The sequence below is a fragment of the Ochotona princeps genome, chromosome 16 (assembly GCF_030435755.1).
Source record: "Ochotona princeps isolate mOchPri1 chromosome 16, mOchPri1.hap1, whole genome shotgun sequence".
Lineage (NCBI taxonomy): Eukaryota > Metazoa > Chordata > Mammalia > Lagomorpha > Ochotonidae > Ochotona > Ochotona princeps.
Window position 1 is genome coordinate 45,774,870 of NC_080847.1, and position 13,763 is coordinate 45,788,632.

A 13,763-nucleotide genomic window follows, 5' to 3' on the forward strand; every position below is an offset into this window, starting at 1 on the left:
GCAAATGCCAAGGCCCCTGGCAGGAAGTCCCTGGCAGGCTGCTGCAGGACGAGGTCCCTGGTAACGATGGGGAAAGTGCCAGTAATGAAGTTAGGCGGGGTTGCAGAAGAGGCTGTGGACATTCAGTCCCCGGAGACCCCACATCCCTTTTGATCTCCAAGGGTGACCTCGTCCCTGTCTGCCTCACCGGCCTTCCTCTCTGTCAGCACTGACCTCTCCCCCATCCCAATAGGGAGCTTCATTTCCCTGCTGCCTGCCAGACACGCTCGGCTCCCTGCCTAAATGTGGCTTAGTTCCTCTGCCTAGAATACCCTCTTTGTGTGCTGGCAGGTGTACTAGTCGCCCCTGGTGCCTCACCCCAGCACTCTTCAAAGCACACCCCAGCCCTGCGTACACTCAACTGAGAAGAGCCTAAAAAATTAAAGATGTGGGTTTACTTGAAAGACCAAGAGAGAAGACCCAGAGATCTTCCATCTGCTGATTCACTACCCTTTGGGGCCCTAACATCTAGGGCTGGAGCCAGGAGCTTTACCTGCTTTGCCGCAATGCTGCCCCAGAGCTGTCTTGAACTTGCTGTGGCTGTAGGCTCTGCCCATGCAGTCGCCGAGGGCCCTGGAGGCTGGTCTGCAGAGGCTTTTAGTAAAGTGCTTGCAGTTACGTGGAATAGGGTAGAAGTGTCTCAGGAGACAGCAGTGCCTTTGTAAGGAGAAATTGGGAAAGAGCAGTTGAAAGTTAAAGAGAGGGCGTGGCCTAGTGGCTTAAGTCTTTGCCTTGAACACGCTGGGATCCCATGTGGGCGCCGGTTCTAATCCCGGCGGCTCCACTTCCCATCTAGCTCCCTGCTTGTAGCCTGGGAAAGCAGTCAAGGATGGCCCAAAGCTTTGGGACCCCAGGTTCCCCGCTTTGAATCAGCGGAAGATCTTCCTCTTTGTCTCTCCTCCTTTCTGTATATCTGACTTTGTAATAAAAATAAGTAAATCTTTCAAAAAAAGAAAGTTAAAGAGAAACCATTCATATCTAAATAAAGGTTTTAAAATAATGGAATTTCTGACTGGTGTTATGCAGTGGGTTAAGCCTCTGCCTGCATGATGCCTGCACCTCATGTGAGAATACTAGTATGAGTCCCAGCTGCTCCACTTGCAGTTTAGCTCCCTGCTAATGCACCTGGGAAAGCAGTCCTGCCTGTCCTGTGAGAGACCCAGAGGAGTTGTCTTCAGGCTTTGTCCTGGCCCAGTACCAGCCACTGGGACTATCCGGGGACTCAGCCAGCACATGGACAATCAACTGCCTTCTCTCACTCTTGCTGTCTCTGTCACCCTGCTTTTCAATAAGGCAGATTTATAGAGAGAAAGAAGAGATAGAGGAAAAGGCCTTCCATCTCTGGTTCATTCCACAAATGTCCACAATGGCCAGAGCTGAGCTGATGTGAAGCCAGGAGCTTCTTCCAGGTCTTCCGGATGGGTGCTGGGTCCCAAGGCTCCCAAGGCTTTGAGCCATCCTCTGCTGCTCTCTCAGGCCACAAGCAGGGACTGGATGAGAAGTGTGGAGCCGTTGTAGCACGAACCTGTACCCGCGTGGAATGTGTGCTTGCAAGGGGAGGACTAGCCAATTGAACCAATCACACTAGGCCATCAAATAAATAAATCTTTTTTTAAAATGAGGGGATTTTTTAAAAAGTCTGTTAAATGTGAAGTGAGACTGTAATTTGTAAATATAATGACGCGTTGTTTTGTTGACTGGCCCACTTGCTCATTTTTCATTCCCGTTGGCGTGCTTTGAGATCTGAGCTCAGGTAGTGTTCTCTGCAGACACAGGGAAGTGTGTACGTTTGGGGTTTAAATTGTTTTCTGGGTCTGTTTATTGTGTGTGTTTCAGATAATACCATTTTATATTTCAAATGCAACCAATTATTTTGGCCGTATAATTAACAAATATGTTGATCTTTATGCAACTCTTAATGCTGAAATGACTGAATATTTTAAGGATTCCAATAATAAAACAACTGTGGAAAAGGTGGAGAAATGTGGATTGTACGGATTGGCAGAGAAAACACTTTTTCACAGGTAAGATTTCTGAAATTGTGATGCACAGGAATTATTTTTGTCATTCCCGTGGCATTGAGGTCCTCCTGTCTGCTTGTCTGGTGAGTGTGTGTGCCAGGCCTGAGTGACCCCAGGAGGGTGGTGAATCCCAGCCATGTCTGGCTCTGTGCCACCCAAGGTGTTTACTGAGCTGTCACCCTCTGTGATATGATTATACACATTACCTCGTTTCTGTAAGAAGGATAGCATTCCCATCACATAGATAAGCAGACTGAGTCTGGGAGAGGTCACATACGTTACCTAAGGTCCGTTTGGTGCATGCGCAGTCAGCACTCTAGCCCCCTCGGTCTGCCCACCTGCTTGCTGTGCTCCCCACTGCACTCCCAGGGCTGCTGGTCACTCATCCCGGGCATCTGATATGGACGTGTTCATTGGCTGTGCGGCTGTGCTGTCCTCAGGGAAAGGGATTTACTGTTCAGGAAGTACTCCATGCTTTAAATGACCCTGTTCCAAGTGCTCTTGAAGGTCCGCCTTTTTATAATACATAGCACAGCTCTGCCACATAGGAGTCTCTTTATAGGTCCTACTTGTAACGGGCAAGTTGAGGCCAAGGTTATGACTCTGTAGTGTCTGTGTTAAACTGGTGCTCTTGTTGCTCTCTAGGGTTCAGGTGTTAGAGCTGAACCAAAAAGAAGACACTTGGGCTCTGGACAATGTCCTGGTGAAGTTCATAGACGAAGGCAGGACCGGACTAGTTCCCAGAGAGCAACTGTGGCATCTCCCAGAGCAGTTCCACGCTCTTCCCCCGCAGGCTGTGGAGTTCATTGTTTGCAGGGTGAAGCCAGCTGATAATGAAGTAGAGTGGAACCCAAAGGTGAGTGTCTTCAGCTGTTTGTTCTGCCAGCTGTGGGGCGCTCTGGGGCCCAGAGCACACTCAGTCTGGAGGCTCCTCTGGAAAGGGCCTCACGGTTCTTGGCACTCCTGCTGCTGGAGCATCCCGGCTGCCACCCAGGGCAGACCCGTCTCTGAACCCAAGAGGTTCCGGGTTCTTGATGCTGTTGCCCTTCTCACCACTAGGCCCGCAGCCTTCCAGCCGGCACTGCGTGGAGGTGATGGTAAAAGGGCCATCGGCTGCAGGAGAAGAAACTGCAGCGTACACTACACGGGTTGCATACAGAGAGGCAGACGCACATTTCATAGTCACAGGGGACCCAGATGATGGGCATGCTTGGAGACACCAGGCAATTCCTGTGACATTGGCGGGTGGAACAGGAAGGAGAGGTGAGAGCCAGGGAAGCTTCTAGAGGAAGTGACATCTGCTTCGGGCCCTGTGGGTGACTAGGATGGCAGTCCGTAAAACAGACAGGGCACTGGCAGACAAGAAGTCTCTCCATGCTCAAAGAGGAAGCACAGCAGAATGATACCGTGTGGCCTGTGTGTCTCAGCCTTCCTGCCAGGTAGGAGGCCAGACACAGGCCTGCACATTGCCAGAGCAGCGAGGTGCGCGCCTAATGATGCTGCGGGCGCTGCGCAGTGGGACTGAAATCGTCAGGCTGTTGTGTGGTCAGTGAAGCAAACTGACAGCTTCAGCTGAGTGCTGTCAGCTGCTTAGCCGAGTTGGCTGCTTCACCAGCCTGACTGTGGTCACAAGTTTTACACTATGGAGTAGGTGTGTGCACTGAGGCATGATTAAACAAAACAGACTTATGTGTGATTGTCATCCACAATGAAAATCCAAGAATCCTAGAGTAGCTAACAGAGTTCACCAGCCTGAGCGTGGCCACAGGTCCCAGAGTAGTGAGCAGGCTTGCTGACTGAAGAAGGGACTGCAGGAGGTCCCTGCTGCGGTTTGCCCTGCGTGCAGAGGGGTCAGCAGACTTTGGGCTTGTCACTCTCCTGGACATAAGGCAGCCTCACATGGGCTTACATCGTAGTGTGTGGCGCTCCCTTGGTCACAGCTGAATTTTGTGAAAGGTCCTGTCACCTAGGTGTAGCTGGCAGCATTGTCACAGCTCCTACAGTGTCCTGGCTGACTTTGGCCCGTGCACCCCCTGTTCCCCCCTGCGTCCTTAAAGCACAGGCTAAACTTTGTAGAATCTGATTATTGGGATATGGAAGAAGCCATTAGAATTGGCAGAATAAAAAGTTGGGGTTATAAATAAGGTTGAACACTACCCAGGAAATAGGCAAGTGAATGTTTGCACAGTGCAGGAGAAACACACAGCACAGCCTTACTGATAAATAAAAACAGCATTTATCAAACAGAAGACTTTCTCGCTTATTGGAAGTATATACTGACTGCCCAGCATGTGTGCCATGTGCCGTGCTGGGTCATGCGGAGGCAGCCACTGGCAGGAAGGTCATGGTCTTTGTCTCCAGGAGCAGCTGGTGTGGGAGAGACCCCCGAGGAGCAGTCTCTGTAGAAAGTGGGCAAGGGTTGCCCTCTGGGTATTTTTTCTGAATTCAGTGATGGAGTTGGTGAGAGATGGAAATCCTCCAAAGCTGCTGAGCCAGCTCCCTCCTGTTCCGCCTCACCGCCATTGAAGTGGCCAAAAAAGCCTGACATGCGCCTGGGGCTGCTCAGCAGGGCGCGTGCAGCACCAGGCCCTCTGCGCCTGTCCCCAGGGGGCACAGCAGCTGCGTGCCCACTGCACCATCCCCTGGAGGGGCAGGGCACCACTTCTACTTCATGGAGCTTTCAGAGACATGCTGAGAGCCGGTAGAGGACAGGAAGCCCAAGGCCATGGCCTTGGCTATTCTAGGGCCTCCAGGCACGAGACCGCCTGCGTCTGCATCGTCTCCGTGCAACTCTGCTGCTGTCCACCCCCAGATGGAGGAGGGTGATGAACTTGTAAGCCTAGTAAGCTGTCAGCCTCAGATGACTTATTTGGGGTGTGGTGGTGCCAACATCCCATATGGGCATCAGCTCATGTCCTGGCTGCTCCGTTTATGATCGACTTCCCTGCTTATGGCCTGGGAAAGCACTGGAGGATGACCCAAAGGCCTTGGGCCCCTGTTCCCATCTGGGAGATCTAGAAGAAGCTCCTCATTTCCAGCTTCAGCCTGGCCCAGCTCAGGCCATGGAGGCATCTGGAGACTGCTCCAACACATGGAAATTTTTCTCTCCCTGCCTCCCTCTTCCCTTCTCTTCCCCCACCTCCACCCCTCCAATTCTGACTTTCAAGTAAAAATATGGAAAAAACAAAAACATAGGCCTGGCTTGACGGCCTAGTGACTAAATCCTTGCTTTGCACACACCAGGTCCAATTTGGGTGCCAGTTCACGTCCCATCTAGCTCCCTGCTTGTGGCCTGGGAAAGCAGTGGAAGATGGCCCAAAGCCTTGGGACCCTGCACCCACGTGGGAGAAGCTCCTGGCTTCAGCTCAGCTCAGCTCTGGCTCAGCTCTGGCTCAGCTCCGGCTGTGTGGTCATATGGGGAGTGAACCAGCAGACGGAAGATCTTTATCTCTGTCTCATCTCTGTAAATCTGCCTTTCCAATAAAATAAACCTTTAAAAACAAAACAAAACATGACATGTTTGACAAATACAGAGTCTGGGAACTTGTTAAACTTCAATAACTCACATTTTTTTTCAGGTGACTAGGTACATTCATCATAAAATTGTTGGAAAGTTGCATGATGCAAAAGTAATACTGGCTTTGGGAAATACAGTTTGGGTTGATCCAATGGTAAGTGTGCCATTTTCTTAAAAGGACATCTCTGGACTCCTAAAATTACCCATCATTCTTACCTATAGCTTGAATAAGTGAAGTGTTTTTCATGTTATCTGAGTCATAAGTTTGGTTGTGGGTTTAATTTCTGGTGAGGGAACATTAACCCAGTATCTCTGGTGTGATATGCACACACAAACAGCTGAACAGCTGAACGAGAGTTTGACGAGAGTGTCTCACTACTGTGACTTTCTCTAATGTTACATTCCTTTCATTTTGTCAAGTAAGGATCATGAAGCGTTGAGCTGATTTCACAGGGTACTGTTTGTGCCCTCCTGAGGCCCTGGTCCATGATTGCTGCAGCCATGCCCATCTCCCCTGCCTTATGAGTGGTCCCAGGAGCCAGGCCTGCTGTGCTCGGCTTATCATATTCTCTGCTTCCTCCTAGTTCAGTCATGGATGTCTGTTGGGCACAGCAGGGGTGGGGCGGGTGGGAGACAAGGAGCAGGCACTCACAGGGCCTCTGCACCCCTCCACAGAGGTTGATGTTGGCACATCTGCACGGGCTTCCCAAGAGCTCCAGTTGCCAGTGCAAAGTTTTGAGTTCAGGTTTAACACATTAGAAGGGGAGCTTGAGCCTAAGATTTAAGGCAAGAGGAGAAAATGGCTTTCAGAAGGGATTATACAGTTCACAGACGAGTGACAAGATTGGGGGTCTTCACTGATGTAGTCAGTGTTGTAGTTACTCTTCAGTGCTGCAGTGTTTTTCTTCAGGATTGTGGGAACGTGTTTCTGGACTAGGGAGTTTCTAAAGCTCCAGATAAAAGAATGCAGCAAACCTGGAGAGCCCCAGTGGCTGGTGTGTTTCCGCAGCCGCACTGTGGGGAGCCAGCCCCTGCCCTTGCTGCTTCCCTCAAGACCAGCTCTGTCCCGAAAGCTCTTGGAGAGCCTTCCCACACGCACCTTGGTGGGAACACGCGGCCAGGGCTCACTTGGGGAGCAAGCTTCAGGGCCAGCTGGCCCACTCTTCAGCCTCCAAGAGAGGGCCACACAGTCCTGTGCCCACACAGCCCTTATGCAGGCCAGAGCTTGGAGATGCTGGTGTTTTGCTTAATTCTGTGTAAACTGAAACAGCTCCGGAGGGCTCCAGGCCCCAGGACCCTGCTTACGAACATAGGTAAGGGCAGCCAGGTTAAGACCAGGAAAATAATTTCCTGCCTGCTTGGGCATTTTTATTCTGGGACTGGATATTGGTCCCACTCCCTCCCTGACTGTATTTCTGCAGCTGGGCCTGAGCTCTGGAAGAGTCGCAGGCAGCCTGGGTTATGAACCAACCCATAGCCTGCCGCTGGAGCCCTCGCACCTGTGACAGGAGCCAGGGTGGGTCAGGATTGCAGGGGCAGACCAACGGCTCGGTGACACCGAGTGATCCAGTGACCTTTCAGAGTGTGTTCCTGTAAACATTGTTTTCTCTTTAATTCAAGGTACATGTTACAAAACTTGCAAATTTGAAAACATCTGTCATTGATTATAATGTTCGAGCCGAAATTTTGTCAATGGGAATGGGCGTTGATAACTCAGAACATGTAGAAAAACTGAAAAAGTTATACGAAGACGTGAAAATGCCGACTTCTGAAGGAAGTCCAAGCCAAGCCCCGTGAGTTGCTTTGTGTCTCCTTTTGGAAGAGCTGTTCTGTAGAAAGACGTGTCGGAGTGCTGAGCACACTGTTATGCAAAAAGGGTAGATAGCATCCGCATGTTCCACTCACTCGAACTTCATAATTACCAAGGTTTGGGGGATCTTGTTCCATCTGTGCTCTTCTTGAGGAGTACTGTGAGAAGTCCATTACTTCACTTGTGTTTCTTAAAGAATTAGTGCCTTTTGGGCCTGGTATGGTAGCCTAGTAGCTGAAGTCCTCACCTTGCATGCACCGGGATCCCATATGGGTACTGGTTCGTATCCCAGCTGCTCTGCTTCCTTTCCACTTCCCTGCTTGTGGCCTGGGAAATAGTTGAGGACGGCCCAAAGCCTGGGGACCCTGTACTTAATGGGAGACTGCCTCCTGACTTCAGATCAGCTCAGCTCTAGCCGTTGCGGCCACTTGGGGAGTGAACCAGTGGATGGAAAATCTGTCTCTCCTTCTCTCTGTAAATCTGACTTTCCAATAAGTAAATACATCTTTAAAAAAAGAATTGTTACCTTTAAATTTTTTTTATTATTATTAGCTCTCCTACAGAAACGTGCCCACATCCCAGTGTGTAGTGCGATGGATTGTCTGAGTTGCCCCTGGGGGAGCTACCTGTACCAGGAGAGCGGCGTACAGCTCAGGGCCTGCTGATGGGGAAAAGCAGAGAAGGGATCCCTGGCTTTGTCCTGGAGTGGATCGTGCAGCACCTTGATCTTGTGCCTCCCTGCCTTGGTGCTGCACGGACAACAGCATGGTCTGACTCCGTGGCAGCAGCGCGTCCCTTTGTGGCGTCCTATGAAAACGCCATCATTCGTTTGCTCATTATCATCAAGAGTTCCATGTTTGTGTTACTTCAGGGAATGGTATTGTCCTTCATGTCTTTTGGTGCACTTATTGATACTTTATAAAAGCATCTGTTTTTATTTGAAAGGCAGAGTTACAGAGAGGAGAGAAAGAAAATTCTTTTTGACTGCTGTTTCATGTCTCAGTGAGCAGTACCAGCACCCGCCAGAAGGGGTGGCAGGAGCGAAAGTGTTTGACACAGGGCAACAGAGCTTCTCAGATTGGACTAGACTGCTGTTAGGGCAGCTTGGAAAATCACAGAAATGTCTTAAATGTTTTTTCATTTTGGCAAAAGGCACAGAATATGAAATTTGCCATTTTAACTGTTTTTAGGCTTTCACTCATTGGCATTTGATACATTCACAGTGTGGCGTGGCCACCACCACCATCCCTCCTCAAATCCTGCCATCTTCCCAAATTGAAACCCACCTGCTGGACAGGGTATCCACCCTCCTCCACAACATTCCCCACTCCCTGTTGCGTCCCCTCTGTTCGTCTCTGTGGCTGCCGCAGCCCGCAGCTCCCAACCACCCGTCTGCCCCTCTCTGCCTGCTCTGGCTGCCCCGTCTAAGTGGAATCGGACAGTGTTTGATCCTTCGTGTTTGGCTCGTAGCTCGTTTTCCGGGTTGAGGATATTCTGTGGCCCGTGCTCCCATGGTCTGGTTACTGTCCAGCCGCGGGTCAGGCGCAGGTGGGAACGCAGGGATCTGTGTGAGTCCTTGCTTTCACTTCTGTGGGCAGGTGCTCAGACATGGAGTGCAGGGTCCTCTGGTAGTTCCGTGTATGATTTTTGAGGAGGACCCTCCCCCTGCCGTGGCTCTAACTCTTCACGTTCCTCTGGGACACGTGTGACTCAGTTTCTCCAACCCCCACCCAGGGGTTAGTTCAAGGTGAAAACCAGGTTGTCTCAGGGTTCTTGGAGCACGCATCTTGCCTCTGTGCACTTGTGGCTTTCTGAGTTCTCCTGAGACATGACTGCTCGTGAACGCCACACTGTCCTGGGTTGCGGCCGGTCTAGACTGTTGTCCTCTGTCTCCATCATTTGTCACGCACCAGGGTAGGGAGTGGCAGGAGCCCGACCTGGCCCTGTAGCTTTGCAGAGCAGTGTCCGCTGCTCATCCCAGCTGGGTTTCTACTCTGTGCCAGGAGCATCCAGTCCTGCAGGTATCCCCAGATGTACATAACTGGGGCGCAGGAACCGGATGCTGCCTGCATAAGACCAGAACCACCACCCCCACCGGACTCCCCTACAAGTTTGGAGATTGATTTCTCTTGATTGGTCACTGCAAAACTGTAGGGCCTTCCCAGGATGTAAAGAAGTTAATTAACTCAGCCCGGATCTGTTGCTGTTGTTGATGGTGGTTTGTTTTGTTCTGTGTGTGTGCATATATATTTATGTGGGGACAAGACTTCTGTGTGTTTCCATGCTAAGAGGCCCAACTATCACTTAAATAAACTAGCAGGTAAATGAACAGATAAGTCATTTTAGCTCAAGTTACCATCAAATAAAGTTTTAAGTTTTGAAATTGAGTCTATCAGGAAAACTATTCTGCCTGCCCGTTGGGGATGGAATAACAAAGAATACAGAAGGAAACGCTACACTCCTGAGGGCTTGTGTTTGATGGAAAACTCCACACTGTTGGCATGGCGATATGCAAAACAGAGCAAGTGACGCGGCTGGGGAGCCCTGTGGAGAGCCACGATGCCGAGTGTCCCATGTGCCCGGGTTAACCTGTACCTCTTCCTCCCAGGACGCCTCCTTCAGCAGATGCTGCTGGCCTCCTGCGCTCACAACAAGGGGACCACGGGGCAAGAGGTGCCAACTCCGAGACAAACTCAGAAAACCAAAAGCCTGGTTGGTACATGTTGATTCAAATCATCCCTGTTTGAAATGTTGAGCTCTTCCACTTTTAGGAGAAATCCAGAAGCTATGACACAGACTATACCCTGTTTCTGCATTTGACACTTCGGATTCTAGTGGGTGGTTTTTTCTCTTTTTCAACTGCTTCCCTTGTGTTACTTGAGGTCCAACACGGATCCAGTGAAGGAGACACTGTTGAGTAAAGCTCAGCAGGTTTGCATATACTTATATGTATACCTCTATGACCGCATCCATCAGCTGCTAAACGGTTCCAGAAGCCCAGAGTCTCCCATTCAGAACTGCGCTCATTTCTGATCTCTGATATTAGCTTTGTTATACTGGAGGCATGCAGTCAGTTCACACTGGGCTTCTTTCACTAAACATTACATCTGTGAAAATATTCTCTGTCATTGCAAGTAGTGGAGGGCTTTTACATTTTTTTCCTTAAATGCCCGGCTGTGTTGTGTATTATGACTATACCACAGTCTTATTTCCCCCGGGGCATGCTGTGGTTTTCCGTATGGGGCTATTGTGATGAAAGCTGCTGTGAGCATTCTTGCTTTGGCCTTTGGACAGAACCCATACATGTTAGAGAGACTCTGAGCTGGGTTGTCTTAGAAACTGCTGCTCAGCACTGCTCTGTGCATTCCGACTGGCCTGGAAGTCTCCTCTGGGGGCTCCTGGTGGGCTAAGACGGCACCAAAGAAAACAGAACTCTCAAGATATCCTGTGGCCAGCAACTATAATAAAAATTTTCATCAAGAATTTTAACTTACTGGTTCTTTTAGTGTTTGACAGAGCCAGTTTTACTTAACATTGTTAATTTTGCTAAATAATGTGTATTTTAATTTTTTATGATATCATCCCTCAGTATCTACAGGAAGCTGGCTCCAGGCCCATGCTGTGGGCCCAGAACCCATGCGTACTCAAGCCCTACAACAAAACGGTGTTATGTTTGTACAGAAGCTACACACATCAAAACATTAGTTTTATTGTTTTTACTTATTTATTTGCTTGAGTTCCCACCTACTGGTTCACTCCTCAAATGCCCACAGTAGCCAAGGCCTAGGCCTAGAGTTAAGAACACAGTTATCATCTGTGTGGATTGCAGGAACCCGGAGGGACAGTCACCACTGCCTAGCAGGGTCTGCAGCAGCAGGAAGCTGCACTCAGAAGCCAAAGCCTGGAGCTCCAATATGGGATCCACATTATTGTCCTAATTATTAAGCCAAAGACCACCCCTCCCCCCGGGTCCTTTACTTCATCTCTAGACTGCTTCAAAATACTGAGGACAAGTCGATCCATGTTCATGAATGTTCCACTGGTTTTCAAAAACATTTTCAATTTGAGATGGGTTAAACTATTTATGTAGATTCTACAAATATGGAGCACCAATTGTTTTTTCAGCTGGATGCTTGGGTTACTATGCCAGTTTTGCTCCTAAGTGAATAGTTCCTCACTGAAAGGTTTCATCAGGGGCCCAGCATGGTGGGCTACAGTTCTCACCTTGCACACACCGGGATCCCATATGGGTGCCATTTCGTGTCCCAGAGGCCCCGCTTCCCATCCAGCTCCTTGCTTGTGGCTTGGGAAAGCAGTCGAGGATGGCCCAAAGCCTTGGGACTCTGCACCCGCATGGGAGACCTGGAAGAGGCTCCAGGCTCCTGGCTTCAGATTGGCTCAGTTCCGGCTGTGGTAGCTGCTTGGGGAGTGAATTGGTGGATGGGAAATCTTCCTCTCTGTCTCTCCTCTTCTCTGTATATCTGACTTTTCAATAAATATAAAACAAATGTTAAAAGAAAAAGGTTTCATCAGGTAATTCATTTTAGAGGTGTGTACAAATGTGTGAAAAATCTAACTTTGCTTTTCCACAGAAACATTATCTGAAAACACTGGAGGTGCCACCATTAGCCAGACCCGAAAACCACATGGGAAAAGGTATGACCTCGCTCTTGGCGAATCCACGTCTCTTAAGCAAGTAGATAAATGATGAGTGTTAAAGATTTCTTCTTTCCTTCTAGCTTCCACCCACAAATAAAATGGTTCCAAAAAGATGATGCTGTCATCTTAAAGATTCAGTTGAAGAATGTAAAAGACTACCAATGTAAATATTTTGCAGACAGAGTGGTCTTTAGGTAGGTTCCCTTATGTCTTACAGAGTGCCCTAGATTTGGTCTCTGGCCTCGCAAGGGCTAACTTGGCTGTTTTTAACCTCGTAGTGCCTGGGTGGGAGATAAATTCTACATGGCTGATATGGAGCTGCAAGCCAACATAATAAAAGATGACTGCACGTGTATCATAAAAAATGATGAACCGATGATTACGCTTGTCAAAGAGAAAAGGGAGTCTTGGTGCAGCCTGCTCAAACAGAGGGTGAGTTTAAATGAGCTGTGTGTGTGTCTGGCTGCTCTTAGCTCTGAGGGGTGCTGTATCTGTTCACTGACACCAACTGTTATGTTGGACAGAATCCTAACGTGACCTTTGATTTTGATCACTGGGAAGAGTGTGAAGAGGAGAGCCACTTCCCTAAGGGTAAGACCCAGAGCACCCATTTCCTGGAGGGGGTGGGGGTCCTGAGTGCAGGGAGGTATACCTGTCACTAAGCTGACATCAGGGACCCTGCCTTTGTAGAAATGGCTGTTAGAGACACCCTCAGAAATAGTTCTTTGGGGTTGCCCCGGCTGCCAAACGTTCTGGTCTGAGTATTAACTAAAACTTTAAAATTTTCCTACAACACTTTCAAAGCTATTCCCTCTAAGTAATTTACTTATACCCATGTAAAATTAACCTGCTCAGTCATTGCCTAAAATAATGAAATACCAAATTACAAGCTTGAGCTAGAGTCAAAGCGACATGATTGCATTGGTCAAAACATACAGGTAGAGATGGGCTCTGTGTAGTATGTTTTTAATGCTGCCTAACTTTTGCAGTTGTGAAATCTAAAAGCCTTCCCTACAAAGTGGCAGAGATGGCCGAACAAAGCAGCAGCTCTTCGGAGGATTCTGGGAGTGACAGCGAGTCGGACTGACACTCGGCAGAACAGCCCAGAGACTTGGAACAACAGTGGTTGCTGCTGTGTCTCAGAAAGTCAATAAGCTGTGCTATCCAAATCAGTTTTCACCTCAAGGAAGAGATAAGGTTGATGCTTTGGATCAGTAATGACAGATTCTTGGACAAGGTAAAATAGGCTGACAGAAAGTTGCAGCCTGGTGTAGCAGGTTGAGCCACCGCCTGTAACACCAACATCCCATATGAGTGCTAGTTTGAATCATGCCCACTCCATTTCTAAACCAGCTTCCGGGAGCTGGGAGAGCAGCTGATGAAGTTGTGAGTGACTGGGTAGCTAGCACCCATGTGGAATGCAGTTCTGGGCTCCTGGCTTCAGCCTGGCCTAGCCCTGAGTTTTGTGGCCATTTGGAGAAGAACCAGCAGATGGAATATATATATAGCTCTGTCTCCTCTGTCACTCTGCCTTTCAAATATATAAGTAAACAGGTGTTGTTGAGAAGGATGTCAAGGTGGAAGCAGGCTCAGGAAGCAGAGGATAGTGCTAGTCTACCACACTCAGCTCACACGGTCACAGCCATTGCCTCTCAGCTCACCCTGCCACTCAGCTTGGACTGACAAACCATGACATCTGGGTGTCAGAACTGTGCTG

General features: G+C 49.2%; 1 protein-coding gene across 1 annotated transcript in view; it reads left to right on the plus strand.

Annotated features, from left to right (window-relative positions):
* The window catches only part of TDRD12 (tudor domain containing 12), an 85,842-nt gene extending 72,670 nt beyond the window's left edge, over positions 1 to 13,172 (plus strand). The window contains exons 22-31 of the mRNA XM_058674613.1: positions 1,876 to 2,063; positions 2,706 to 2,916; positions 5,639 to 5,731; positions 7,198 to 7,370; positions 9,996 to 10,099; positions 11,980 to 12,043; positions 12,127 to 12,240; positions 12,325 to 12,478; positions 12,571 to 12,637; positions 13,036 to 13,172. Of these exons, the coding sequence (XP_058530596.1) occupies positions 1,876 to 2,063; positions 2,706 to 2,916; positions 5,639 to 5,731; positions 7,198 to 7,370; positions 9,996 to 10,099; positions 11,980 to 12,043; positions 12,127 to 12,240; positions 12,325 to 12,478; positions 12,571 to 12,637; positions 13,036 to 13,133 (1,266 nt within the window). The 3' untranslated portion in view covers positions 13,134 to 13,172. The remainder of the gene's footprint in view (positions 1 to 1,875; positions 2,064 to 2,705; positions 2,917 to 5,638; positions 5,732 to 7,197; positions 7,371 to 9,995; positions 10,100 to 11,979; positions 12,044 to 12,126; positions 12,241 to 12,324; positions 12,479 to 12,570; positions 12,638 to 13,035) is intronic.
* Positions 13,173 to 13,763: the final 591 nt, after the last annotated feature.